Source organism: Cyprinodon tularosa, unplaced genomic scaffold, assembly GCF_016077235.1.
Source record: "Cyprinodon tularosa strain WSP-4 unplaced genomic scaffold, ASM1607723v1 ctg84, whole genome shotgun sequence".
Lineage (NCBI taxonomy): Eukaryota > Metazoa > Chordata > Actinopteri > Cyprinodontiformes > Cyprinodontidae > Cyprinodon > Cyprinodon tularosa.
The window spans coordinates 1-13,046 of NW_024039607.1; the positions used below are offsets into that span (position 1 = coordinate 1).

At 39.5% G+C, this 13,046-nt stretch overlaps 1 protein-coding gene and 1 long non-coding RNA gene across 2 annotated transcripts; both read left to right on the forward strand.

Moving 5' to 3' along the window:
• The first annotated feature begins 3,231 nt into the window (after positions 1-3,231).
• Positions 3,232-8,680, forward strand: igf2r (insulin-like growth factor 2 receptor). Its single transcript, XM_038272724.1, has 6 exons — positions 3,232-3,493; positions 5,986-6,172; positions 6,248-6,394; positions 6,899-6,968; positions 7,053-7,319; positions 7,408-8,680. Exons 1-6 carry the CDS (start codon positions 3,232-3,234, stop codon positions 7,552-7,554), a joined length of 1,080 nt encoding a protein of 359 aa, XP_038128652.1. The 3' UTR covers positions 7,555-8,680.
• Positions 8,681-10,012: 1,332 nt separating this feature from the next.
• On the forward strand, positions 10,013-12,059 carry LOC119774965. The gene is made up of 2 exons (XR_005279597.1): positions 10,013-10,537; positions 11,948-12,059. It is a non-coding gene; the product is annotated as an uncharacterized LOC119774965 (long non-coding RNA).
• Positions 12,060-13,046: the final 987 nt, after the last annotated feature.

The following is a 13,046-nucleotide window of genomic DNA, read 5'->3' on the forward strand; positions in this document are numbered from 1 at the left end:
CCCCGTCCCTAGGAGGAGTTCGATCAAATATAGAGGCTAAAAATGCAAAATCACAGTCAAAATTTGAAATTTGATCCAAGATGGCGGACTCCCTGAGCATAATTTAGTATGACGTTAATTGACTTATTTGTAAGTGTGAGGACGCTCTACAAGTGTGCCAATGTTCATGTCTCTATGAGAAAAAAAGGTCAATGGGGAGGGTATTTTGAAAATTTTGAGGGGGCGCCGTTGAGGCATTTGGTTGGCAACTTTCACGGGGCCATTAAAATACGTAAATTTTCACCAGGTCTGATGCGTCCGCAAAGTTTGGTGAGTTTTGGAATATGATAAAGCCTCCAAAAAGCCATTTTATTTGTAAGGAGAAAAATAATAATAATAATAATAAACATTACAGATACGAGGATATGAGCATGGCTAGGGGCTGAATTATTTCCTGGCATTATCTGTCCACTTGACCAACTATTAGGCGAGAACGCAAACTTTTGAAAAATCAGAGTGACGGACTTTAAAGAAGCGCTTTGCTATTGTAACCAACTTACAGCAGGCTTTATAAAGAACATATTTTGAAAGTTTTAGCTCATTTGGATAAAATACTGATTTTATACAATTTTTTGAAAACAGATCAGTGCTTTCACAACAGAGTAAAATGTAATTCAAAATGGCCGACTTCCGGTGGGGTTTAGACCATGGGTCCAAGAGGCTTTTAGTTAGGGCCTGATGAGGTGCAAATGTGTTCAAAGTTTCAATATTCTAGGACTAAAAACGGCTTGGGGCTGGTGGTTCGAAATTTGTTATTTCTAGGGGGCGCTGTGGTGAAATTAAGCCCCGCCCACAAAATATTGCTCTGGATTCCTGTTTGGAGTTGGACTAGGATCATCTCTTGTGATTTTGGTGCAGATCTGCTTATAAATGAGGAAATGAGAGCCAATCGTATTTTCATGGCGAAACACCTCACTTCGCCATGGCGCCACGGCAACACCATTTAACTCAGACTCTCTGTGCCTTAAACGAAGTTAGGACAACGTGTTGTCTGTCAGCTGACACAGTTTTAGGTTGTTGAGGTCAAGTAGGACAGAGAGGGACCATTCCAATTAAAAAACGTGACTTCCGGTTCTCAGGGGGCGTGGCTTCAATCATGTCAAAGTTTTAATATACAGTTTTGTTGGGAACCCAGAGAGGATTAATACTACCAAGTTTCGTGACATTTCACGTTTATATGTAAAAGTTATTGCGCTTCGAAAAGTGTTGGCGAGTACGCCAACTTCGAGGCCTGGCCACACCCCTTTAAAATGCTGGAAAACTCAAAAAGTTTGATAAGTTTAGATCTCACATGCCTTATCTGCATACATGCCAAGTTTGAAGCCGATGGCTCACCGTCCCTAGGAGGAGTTCGATCAAATATAGAGGCTAAAAATGCAAAATCACAGTCAAAATTTGAAATTTGATCCAAGATGGCGGACTCCCTGAGCATAATTTAGTATGACGTTAATTGACTTATTTGTAAGTGTGAGGACGCTCTACAAGTGTGCCAATGTTCATGTCTCTATGAGAAAAAAAGGTCAATGGGGAGGGTATTTTGAAAATTTTGAGGGGGCGCCGTTGAGGCATTTGGTTGGCAACTTTCACGGGGCCATTAAAATACGTAAATTTTCACCAGGTCTGATGCGTCCGCAAAGTTTGGTGAGTTTTGGAATATGATAAAGCCTCCAAAAAGCCATTTTATTTGTAAGGAGAAAAATAATAATAATAATAATAAACATTACAGATACAATAGGCTCTCGCAGCGCTTAGCTGCTCGGGCCTAATAATAATAACAAACGATACAGGAACAATAGGCTCTCGCAGCGGTGAGCTGCTCGGGCCTAATAAACGGTACAGGAACAATAGGCTCTCGCAGCGGTGAGCTGCTCGGGCCTAATAACAAACGATACAGGAACAATAGGCTCTCGCAGCGGTGAGCTGCTCGGGCCTAATAAGAAACTTTCGAAATACAATAGGCCTTCGCAGCGCTTTGCTGCTCGGGCCTAATAACAGAAGTAGAAAAATTGCATCAAAAAATACTGCAGAAAATCAGTGCAATGAGTGCAATGCAATACCTCGGCTCCAGACGTCCCGCCCCCTCCACAGACACTCCGCTGCACCTCTCCCAAATTGTAGCTGATCGCAGACAGGAGGCCGGCTTGTTATGTTTTTATGACCGAAATTGCGGAAAACAACTCATGAAGTTTGACCCGCTAGAAGAGCGAGGTGCTCTCATGTTCCTCCGTCGTCGGACTAAACTCGCCCCCACTTCCTCGCCGCCTCGGCCGTATCTAGACCCACGCTTCAATATTGAGCATAATTTAAAAATGTCTGTGTCAAGCTCACTGCAACACACTGCTGTAAGAGTATAACCAGGAAGCAAGGTAGGAGGGGAAAATAGGTTTAGCGCCACCGCAGCAGGGGAGGAGAATTACGTCCAAGAGCAAATGGATAAAAATAGACCGGAGGAAAAAAAAACATGAATCGATTCTCTTGCGGACGTGTCGATGCATTGGATAGTCGGCTGTTGGATCGATGCATCGATACAAAACGATTATCATTTACACCCCTACAATTAACCTAAGTTTATCAGCGTTAAACCCATGCTGAGCTCGCTAGATGGAGGCTACCACACATTATGCGTTATGTGAGGTTGTTATGAATGGATTAAATCAGAAAGGATCAAAAATAGAAACTTGCAGGAAACCAGTGACCTAAACAAGGGTTGCTCTAAAAAAGCCTTATTGTTTCACACAAAAGGCATTTTTCTAAAAAAAACTGTCAGTTTCTGATAACGGTAACAACAACTGTGCAATAAATGTGTTAGCTTATGTTTGGCAGCTTTAGAAAAGCATTTATTTTTTCTATTTTTATATAAAGACAATATGAAGATGTCAACGTTCCCCTTTTTAGTAATGGATTTCATTTCAGCACTAAAGGCATAAAGCCAGGATATTGTTATCTGTAATTATTCTGTGAGAATATTAGACTGCCCTGTGCTTAATTCAAACACTGGTTAATATGATTTTATTCGAGTTTTCTCAGGTCATGCAGTTTGTTACCAAGTCAGTAGTCTTCAATCGTTGCATGGTAAAGAATTTTAAGGTTAACATAAAGCTAGTTTGCTCCTTTTAAGGCCTTAACTACATTTAATCAAGTCTTGTTTCCTTTGTTCGAGGAGAAGCTTTTGTACAGTTTATGAAGCTAATCATGGAAAAACTGAGATCTGCTTTAAATGGATGGTTTATTCTAAAAACTGCACACAACCTTATTTTCATCTGCTTCAGCCCACATCAGGCTTCTGGCGACATCCGTACTAATGGCGACCGTTACATCTACCACATCCAGCTGTCCGGCATCACCAACCCCTCCCTGCCGAAGTGTCGTGGTGCAAACATCTGTCAGGTGAAGCTGAACGATGACTACAGACGTAGGATTGGCTCTTCTGACAAAGCAAAGTACTACATTGCAGGTAACTAATGTGGTTAAGAAGGAAAAAAATAGCATCTGTTTAAAAAAAGGGCTGGTTTATTGGGGCCTCTCTTTTTATGCAGATTGTCTTATAAATGTTATTGTTGCTTTTCAATGTAAAAGTCTCTAAAAGGTTTAAAAAGAATTTCAAAATGAATTAATTGTCTCATACATGGTTAAAATGTTAATATACTTTTCTTTACTAAAATCCTTTAGTTATATGATTAATATCAAAAATATATTAAGATTGGGATGTTTTTATAAAAAAAAAAATCTCAAAATATTTAGATTAATCACTGGGAAGTAATAATTAGTCTAACCATAAATTGCTGCAGTAATAGTTATACCGTATTTTCACGACCATAAGGGGCACCGTACTAAAAGGCGCACTCTCAGTTATGTGTGCCATTACTGTATTTAACACACACATAAGGCGCACCGGATTATAGGGCGCGGTACATGTCCTGTACTATGTTTAAATACCTCTACTGCGTATTTAAAAATAGAGCGGGAGCAAAACTGAGTACGTTTGTGCTTTATTCATGTATTTATTACAAAGTATTAATCAAACCCATCAAAGTCATCATCCTCTGTTTCTGAATTAAACAGCTGCGCTAAATCAGACATGCCAATTTCCCCTTCTTCGCTGTCAGAGTCACTTTCCGTGCCGGGCGGCTCCTCAGGAATAATGCCGGCTTTTGTGAAAGCTTGAACAACAGAGCCAGCAGACACGTTAGTGTAATCATCTACAATCCATCCGCAAACGGTGGCGTAACTTGCCCGGCACTGCCTTCCACTTATCGTGAAACTGTGGTCTCCGTCTGTCATCCATCGCCGCTCGCAGCCTTACTTTGAACGGCCGGTTCACACCGATGTCGAGCGGTTGAAGTTCCTTTGTCAGACCCCCTGGATAACGGCGAGCACAGCGTTAATTGTTTCACCATGTTTTTCACATCGGCTGTGAGATGGGCACGCATGGAGTTACATATTAACAGCGATGGTAATGCGTGGAAAAAAACCACCTGGTCTCCTCACATACACCTGCCTCAGCCACGCTTTCATCATCTCCTCATCCATCCAGACCTTTTCATTTGCCTTAATAACGACTCCAGCTGGAAAAGTCTCTTTAGGCAAAGTCTTTCTCCTAAAAATCACCATAGGCGGCAGTTTCTGTCCATTTGCGTGGCAGCCAATCCACGCCCACACTTCCCCCTTTAATGTTCTCATGGCGGTCTCAACAACGTCCGCAATAACAACACACATAGGGCGCTCCGCACTAAAGGGCGCAAAACACATTTTGAGGGGAAAAAAAGATGTTTATATGCGCCTTATAGTCGCGAAAATACTGTATATATGTATAGTAGTTAATCCAAGGATTATTTTTTCACGATTCAATCATGTAAAAAAAGACAATCAAAGGTAATTTATTCCATAGTTGGGACCAAGTCATTGTTTTGTTTTGAAAATGTCTGAAAATTCAAATTTCAGCTCCTTTCCCGTCTTTTTTTTTTTTTTTTTAAACAGGTGAATTAGATACTAAAGGTAAATAAGCATTTATTTATCAACATTTAATAAAACTGAGTGGGAGGAAGTTCTTTTCATCTTTGATTCTCTTCTTTTGTGTGTCGGAAACTTCAAATTAGTATTTATTTGAGCACTTTGCAGTTTATGTAACCATGAGAAATACTAAAAAAATTGATTAGCTGTGCTGCAGCTCATGCATGAACACGTACGGAGTGTGAAAAGACACAGACAACGTCTTATTTTTTTTCTATGGAATAAATAAAATTCTTTAAATTAGTGGTTTAGATTTTGGATAAAATATCAAGTCTTTTTAAGTAAACGGGTCTAAGATCAAAGGTGTTAAAGTCACAAGTCTATGAGCAGTTTTTAAAGTTTTAAATTTAATCTACTTTACCAATTGATTTCACAGCTTTGAAGGGAAGGTTTAAGTTGTATTTGAATGATTTCTACTTTTTCTGCATTAAATCCAACTTAGATCAGGGGTATCCATGTCGTGCAGAAGTTTTACAAAAAACAAAGTGCTGTGATTAGGCGGCACTCCTGGTAAAAACAGAGCAGGTTTGATCCTCTGCTTCCAACACCAGAACAGCTACTAAATGAAAAGGACCAGAGCGCCGTTCGGTCCATACGCTGCTGGACAGTTTGATTTCGTTGTCTCCTGAAGTTCTGCTCTTTGAATCTGAAACCTCGGCAACAAACAAAGATTTGAACGCTGCCGTTTCCAGTTTGTTTTATAACATTTTTATTGTTGCTCATTACTGCAGATTTAAAACTAGGTGATAGAAAAAATGAAAAACATCAATAAAATTTGTTAACTTTAGTCTGTCACTTAAATGCATGATGCAAACCAAAAGACTTAGAAGCAAGCAAGTATCATTAAAAGCTGCATGTAGATTCTCGGTGTGTCTGAGAGGATGATGATAATGGTTATAAATTCCTAAACACCGATACCTGCCTGACCGTCTCCAGGAGGAAACCTGGAAGTGGAAGTTCCCTCGGAGTCGCAGTGCGGCCGGGAGAAGAGCAAGAACGCTTCTTCCCTCATCGTGTTCTACTGCAACCCTTCAGCGGGCGTCGGCATCCCGGAGTTCAGGAGGGAGACGGATAACTGCCAGTACACGTTTGCTTGGTATACGGACGCTGTGTGTGGGCTGACGTGAGTACACAGCTTCTACACTATTAGATTTAACGGTTTTATTCAGGGAGTTAAAATGAGGTTGACTCTCTGCAGAACCGTCAATCGGCAGACGTCCGACGGCAACCTGGTTTCCCCAAATATATCCCGCCGAAGCCAGGCATTGGGGTTGATGCTGGGCCTCCTGTTGGTGGTTTTCATCGTCTGTCTGTTGGGGTTTCTGCTGCATAAGAAAGAACGACGGTAAGGCTAAGAAACCATCAGGAGTTTTTTTTTTTATTGCCCTTTATTCTAGGGCTGGGCGATAATTCAATAACGATATATATCGATCGATAGACGTGTGGCGCAATAGAAAAAAAGAGAGTCAGGGTGGTCCATGTATTTATTTGTTATGTTTATTTTGGTCACTTTTCTGGTCGCTTTAGTTTATTCTTTGTCAGTATTTAATAACATAACTCAGGTCTCTTAAGTTATTTTTCTTTAAAACAATTCTGTTATGGTTAAAAAAGTTGGTTAAATAAAGATTTAATTTGAAGTCTGTGTTTGGGTTCTTTATTAAAATTAAATCATTTAGCAATATTATAAAAAGTCCAGGCAGAGCTGCACATAAAATATGGTTTCAAATCTTTTTAATAATTATCGATATCGATCAATATGCATTTTTTTTTATCGATAAGCTTTTTTTTCTATATCGCCCAGCCCTACTTTATTCTACCTTCTGTCAAATCAAACTATGTTTTCTTCCAGCGAGCTGGTGATGCAGAAGGTCGCCGGCTGCTGCAAGAAAGGAAATCAAATCTCCTATAAATATTCAAAGGTTAGTTTTCTCTAAGCCTACGGAAAGGGAAGCGCTTCTGGTTTGTTTTTAAGCTCTGCGGCTAATCGGCCCTTCAATCCTCAGGTTAACACCGATGAAGAAGGAGGTGAAGAGGAGATGGAGTGGCTGATGGAGGAGCTCGAAGCCCCCCTTTCTTCAACCTCGCAGCGCAGCAGGAGTAACCATAGCAACGGCCACATCAGGACCAAGCCGGTGAACACGGACGGCCTTCGCTCGTTCTCTCTGGACGAGCAGGACGAGGACAGCGAGGACGAGGTGCTGAGCGTCCCGGGGGTCCGAGTCCTCAAACCCTCAGGAGTCACCAGGACTCAGCGCAGCGCCTTCCTTCAGGTCCGAGGAAGTCCTGCTCCCATTAAGGCGTCTTTTCCGCTGGTCTCCAAAAGCTCACCTCAAGTTGTTTTTGTTCTCCTTCTTTCAGGAGGAGAGCGATGAAGACCTGGTGGGTCTGTTGGAGGAGTCGGACAGGGCGAGGAGGAGCAGCAAACCTCGCTCCTCAGGGAGCAATCCCAGTAACAGCCGGAGACGGGAGGACGAGGACAGCGACGAGGACCTCCTCAGGGTGTGATGTCACAGCGCCCTTCGTCTGTCCCTCCATCCATACGAACTCTTCTTTCAGTGAATGTCTTGAAGAGGGCAGCGATGAAACCAACAGATATCTCCTTTTGGTGCGAGGCGGTTGGTTTTTTTCGTTGCGCCGCACCTTTTCTCGGCTTATCTGGACTCAGGCTGCCGAAGCTGATTTTAATTTATTGAGAGGTTTATTATTTAAACTGTCCTCCGGGCCGTTAGTGCCTGCAACCTGTGTTCTTAGATGATCTCCCGTAGCTCTGCCACATTCGAACCCTGAATGCAAACGTTCCTCAGTGGGAAAATTAAACCATAATACTTCTTTACTTTCTTATTTTTTCAGTTTGAAATAGCCGTGCCATTGCTTTAGCACTTTGATTAAATCAGTACAACGTAAACGTCTGCAGGAAACTTTTTTTTTTTTGCTATAAGAACATTTAGAAAAGCTGTCAAGCTGTGAAGCATTTCGGCGTTTTTTTTGGCAGGCTGTTCAGCTTCGGCTCGGCCGAGTTATTAAGGGAACGAAGACACTGTTTACAGCTGCTAGCAGAGCAGCTCTTTTTTTTTTTCTTTCTTTCCCCTTAAAGACAGTTTGATGCCTTCCTGATGATGATGATTTTCATCTGCGAATCTTGTCTGGCGAGTTCTTTGTATATTTGAACGATTATGTTAAAAATGTTTTTTTTTTCTCATCTCGTCTGCTGTGTCACTCAAACATGTTTTATGACCATTTAACAGCTTTTCTCTACGTCTCTGTGTGTTAAAATAGAAAAGGCCTTAAGAAGGAATAGATGGTCGACTGAAGGGAAAGTTTGGAAGCCATATTTCTGCAGATCCCCATTTTAATCTCCTTAATCTGCAGGTTTTAAATACAGATTTTTTAGTGTCAGAGCTCACACCTGGCTAAGCAAAAATTACATCAGTATTTGCAAAGCGTGCCACAAATAACCAAGATGAAAACAATCTACAGTGTTTTTTTACAGTGTTTGGGAAAGATACCTCACAAAGTAATCAGAGAATCTCTGATCGCTGAGATGTTGTCGCTGTATTAGCACCACGATTTAAAATGGCGCATGTGATCCGGATGTTTTCTTAAATGCCTTTTGTCTAAGTAACCTCCAAATTTACAAAAACTTACAGCAACATCCTTAATTAAATCAAATAGAAGGAAAGACACATCCCAAACAAAAGTTTTTATTATTTTATAGAGCTAACGTTTCTTTCTCGTAATTAAAAATTAACTATAAATAGTAATTAATTCAATAGATTAATCTGATTCAATAGCACATAAACACACCCTGGGTTACCTTTTCTGCTCAAAAGTAGAATTGACAACTACACTGGAAAAAATTTGAAAGATAGATAAGAAGTTTTTTCTTAAATTTCTTGGATTTTTGCCAATGGAATGAGACAATTTACACTTAAGAAAAGAAAACACAATTGCATTGTCTTATTTCAAGTGCATATTATGTAATTATCTTATTTTAAGAGTAAAAATACTCATTCCATTGGCAAACTATCTCATATACCTACTCAAATTAAGGATAAATACACTAAATTTAAGACATTTTTTACTTATTTCTAGATCGTTTTTCCAGTGTAAGCCTATATGGTTTCCTGTTACCGAGTCTCAATCAGTAGGTTGTTTACGTCACTGAAAAGTAAAAATACTTTTCTTCTTATTTAAGTTCAGTAAAGAAATGCTTACAAACAAATAAAACTCTCAGATAATTTGTTAGGAAAGGAAAACAAGGACCTGCACTATATGTGATATAAATCTGGTTCCAAAAGAGACGACACAGAACCTTCCTTAAAATGTCTTACAATATTGAACAACACCGTTCATGCAAATTGCATTAATTATATAACTACTTGGCTTGCCATATTACAAATGTTAACAAATAAACTAAAAATTTTTCCACTGCTGAGTCAAAACAAGTTAAACAAACCTGTGTGTCATCATTACCAGCCATCTTTGCATTGCTTTGGTGTGGAGAGATTTGAAATATATCTGCATTTTTCTAATGCACTGGATTGACATCAGTACCATTAAGATGTAATGTTTTTTCCCCCTCTAATAGAAGCTGTTTATCTATGTCAATATCCATGACAAGAACCATCCCTAAAACATCAAAAGATTCTTCTCAAAACACTTAACCAGAAAGAGAAATGTTGCATTTATCTGTAGCCTTGATCTAAACATGAAATATACTCCTGACGTTCTTCTTTTGGTTTCATAACAAATCTCACTATAAGACAAATAGAAGTCCAACCTTAGATTGAATCACTCCAAATAAACCCGAAATTAACAAAAACATATTTTAAGTACAAATTCTAAAATTGGCTTGAATTGGCGCTATATAAATAAAGTGAATTAAAATACTTTATTAGGACTAGAGAATATCCCTGCTTGTTTCTTTCTATAACCTTGATTAGAAACAAATGACAAATAATAAACTGATCAAAGCTCTTGTTTCGAGCATTAACATCACAAACATTTTGACATTGAAGAGAGAGATAGAGGAGGCGAATCATCCTTCCGTCCATTTTTTTTGATTACTTCTCTAAGGATTAGAAGATGGATAAAATCATTACACTGCTGATATGAATTTGGATCCAATATCTAAATAAACAGCCATGTTCTAAATTTTTTTAAATATAAAAATCATTTTCCAGATCCTGTCAGAAGGTGGTTTGAACTACTGGGTGGTGAACTTTGTAGCTGCCTTTTGATGAAGACGAGAAGTGGCGTTCCTCGCCACCAACCATCAGCTTTCTGTTGCACCGTAGTCCTTTTGGCTCATCTGCATGGTATCGTTCTGATTCCCAAACAGTTTGCTCAACTTTCTCGTCCTCGAAACTCTTTAACGTTGGTTAAAATCTATAATTAGAAAGAGCTGTGATTTAAAAGAAAAGAAAACAGCAGATGAAATCTTGTCAGATGATGATTTGGTACAATGGGGTTTGTAATATTTGAGTTTGTTTAAAGCTACAGTGTGTAATTTTCAGCGACATCTAGCGGTCAGACTGCAGACCGCAGCAACATGAACATCTCCCCCCCACCGCTTCTCCCCCCCAACAGTACGGCGAGCGTTACGGGACAAAATTTCTTCCACGACGTCCACATCACCTACCTTCTCAAGTGATGAGGTTTGTTTACATAGATAATTTTACAGATAGTATTTCATTAGTCTGAGTAGGGTATAGATTTCATGTAGACTTAAGATAATAAATATACCCGTTATTTTTTCTACATCGTTGTGACGTTTTGGTGAGCTGCTTTGCATGGTGATATAAACAGACGAAGTAATTGTAGTCATTAGTTTAACAGCGAGATTGTGTTCGCTGGAAGAATATATATTCCCCGTTTACAGAGTCTAAGTCATTTTGGTGGCACGGGGGTTACAACGCGAGGAAGAGGGAGAGGGCGAGGGCAGGGAGGCCGTGCAGCTAGGGCCAGGCGAGAGAGGGGAGCCAGCGGGGTGAGAGCAGAGGAGGAAAGGCTTGAAGATCTCCAAAGGAGCCGGAGAGAAGTAACCGAGGTATATATCCAGAAAATTATTTCTATTACCTATGAAACGTCAGGGACGTTGCTGAATAAGTATACTGGAGAGGAACAGCATCATCACGCCGCAGCATGTTATTGTTTTAGACAGGTCTGAGCATCCTGTACTCCAAAAACTGCAGTGATATTAGGCAATTGTGTGTGTAGGATTAATTACCTGTCCAAGAGAAAACTGGCAACTTGAGCGTCACTTTGAAAACCTTTTTCCTCCATCAGTGACTTCCATCGTGTAAATGCCGTGCCAATGTTGATCCGTGTTTTTTGCCGTTTCTTGTCACGCTTGCGTTTATTCTCGTCGTGTTTCCGCTTCTTAGATGACGGGGGTTCGGTGTCCGCCGCTTTTCGTTGTGATACAGAGTAGGCATGATCCTCCATTCGTCTGATGTTTGGCCACACAGTGCCAAACAGTTTGCAAAGTCACTCACGCCTGCCGCCTTGTTCACCTTTCTTGTTACTGAGGCGCAGTATACCTGCTTCTTCTTCTTCTTCTTTGGTTTCAGGCAGACTAAACGCTTCTCAGGCATAATACTGCCATCTACTGTTCAGTACCGTCTCAGTTCATCTCTCTCAACTTGCCGTAGTTATTTTTGAGCGTCATGGGAGATCTCGCAATCGCTAGTTTGTTGCCTCTGCGCTTGCCGTAGCGCAAAGATGTCAGCCTCCATGGCTGCGAGACCCGCTCCTATGTAATTATAAATAACGAATTCTAAGGCAACGCAAATATTATGGTTAAAAGGCTGAGCTCATAGGTGATGATAAATAACATAGTTATGTATAATATATTAAATTTCTGACTTTATATCCCTGTAATTATTACACACTGTAGCTTTAAATTAGTTTTTTTATTTGCAGCTTTTTCCCAGTTTTCTTATTTAAAAAAGAAAAAAATGTTGTAAAGAATAATGCATTATTTGAATAAAGAAGAGATCTGCACTCTGTTCTTGTATTTTTCTCTCTTTCTGATGACTTTTTAAACTAAAACCTACAGAAATTAAACAATCAATGACCTTAAGAATTACTTAATCTGATATTCTTTATGAAATATTCAGTTGAACTTTTTACGCTATTGAATTTTTTGACCCATGTGCCTGAAGATATAGGCGAAGTGCTGTGCAGTGCATTCACTTATAAACATGTTATAATATCTAAACATTGTAATTTAATTAGAATGAATGTTCGCATTTGGACAGAATTGTTGGTATCCCTCATTTAATGACAGAAACCCACATTGGTCACAAAGTTAACTTGAATCTGACAAAAGTGAATAAAACCTTTATGAAAATGAGCAAATCAAAGTCAGACATTGCTGTTAAACCATGCTTCAACAGAATGATTTTTAGAAACAAACTCATGAAACAGGACAGGATAATAACAATGGTACCCCCAGAAAAGAATGAAAATAATTCAGTTCAGTTTATTTATATAGCACCAATTCATAACACATGTCATCTCAAGACACTTTAGAGTTCACCAGATCATCCAGTCAAATTGATTCAAAGTTTTCTATCTAAGGAAAACCAGTTGATTGCATCGACTGATTGACTTAAAGGCAATCCCTCACACTAAGCATGCTTGTAGCAACAGTGGGGAGGAAAAACTCACTTTTAACAAGAAGAAACCTCCAGCAGAACCAGGCTTAAATCATTGTTAAAGTAACAATGATAAATATGCCAATGTATATCATCATGCAAAACTGATTTGGTGTTAGGTTTTCAGTATAGGGACCCTAACAGGACAGGAACAGTTATAAAGGGACATTGGCCCTTGATGGCCCCCATCTGTAACCACCCATGTTTGGAAGTCTATTGTTTACTGGAAAAACAAACTAAAGCATAACATAAACATTCTGGTAAAGTCTCAAACGGTTTATTTGCTCCAACAATACTGTTAAAAATAGTAAATTTAGAAAAAATGTCCTGTTTCTT